Source organism: Leptonychotes weddellii, chromosome 12 (genome assembly GCF_054177405.1).
Source record: "Leptonychotes weddellii isolate Sample4059 chromosome 12, ASM5417740v2, whole genome shotgun sequence".
NCBI classification, from domain to species: Eukaryota; Metazoa; Chordata; class Mammalia; order Carnivora; family Phocidae; genus Leptonychotes; species Leptonychotes weddellii.
This window is the reverse complement of record NC_138380.1, coordinates 82,062,224-82,063,151: the sequence shown is the minus strand read 5'-3', so window position 1 is coordinate 82,063,151 and position 928 is coordinate 82,062,224. Positions and strand designations below refer to the sequence as shown.

General features: G+C 41.6%; 1 protein-coding gene across 1 annotated transcript in view; it reads left to right on the top strand.

Moving 5' to 3' along the window:
• The first annotated feature begins 332 nt into the window (after window positions 1-332).
• LOC102733236 (amphiphysin-like) overlaps window positions 333-928 on the top strand; it is a 23,923-nt gene continuing 23,327 nt past the window's right edge. The window contains exon 1 of the mRNA XM_081799710.1: window positions 333-359. Coding sequence (XP_081655836.1) covers window positions 333-359 — 27 coding nt within the window. The remainder of the gene's footprint in view (window positions 360-928) is intronic.

Below are 928 nucleotides of genomic sequence, written 5' to 3'. Positions count from 1 at the left end.
TCACTGAAGTTTCGTAACAGACTTTGTCAGCATGAAGTATACTTAAATTATGCTGTGAAAAGTAGCCAGCAAGAGGAAGTTTCATTTTTCTAAGAAGCATCTCTCCAAAGAATGTGAAAGAGCTAATTTTCTTCAAAGGATTCCAGGATCTCAAAAACTCAAATTCCCCCTCCTCCCAATGAACCCAGGACCCTGGGGGAAGAGCCAAAGGGATGGTGAGGGAAGAAAAGAAGAGAGGGAGGGAAAGAGAGAGATGCACAGCTACACATCCTAGGTAGGTTGCTTATGAAATGTTATGCTACAAACTTAGGAAATGAGAAAAGTATAAAGAAATGTCTGCACCATACTCAGGTCTCGAGGTAAGGGCATGAGCAACTAAAATGAGCTTTCTTTGTGAATACGGACTGTACAGATGCACTCTCCTGGGCATTGAGGGCCAAATAAAAGGGTTATGTAACTAGTTGGAAAGACAAAAGATACACTTCAATGTACACTTAAATAAGAGCTCACTCTTAAAATGATCCAGGAAACCAGATGTGTGCTTACCAGAGCACATACATTTCATATGGCCTTATATGCCAAGTCCATTTTGAATCTCCAAGAGGGAGATGCAGAATGTAGTGCTGTCCAAAATTTTTTCCGAGCAGAGAAACTTTTTTATTTTTTTATTCTTATGTTAATCCCCATACATTACATCATTAGTTTTAAATGTAGTGTTCCATGATTCATTGTTTGTGCATAACACCCAGTGCTCCATGCAGAACGTGCCCTCCTCAATACCCACCACCAGGCTAACCCATCCTCCCACCCCCCTCCCCTCTAGAACCCTCAGTTTGTTTTTCAGAGTCCATCGTCTCTCATGGTTCGTCTACCCCTCCGATTTCCCTCCCTTCATTCTTCCCCTCCTGCTACCTTCTTTTTTTTTTTT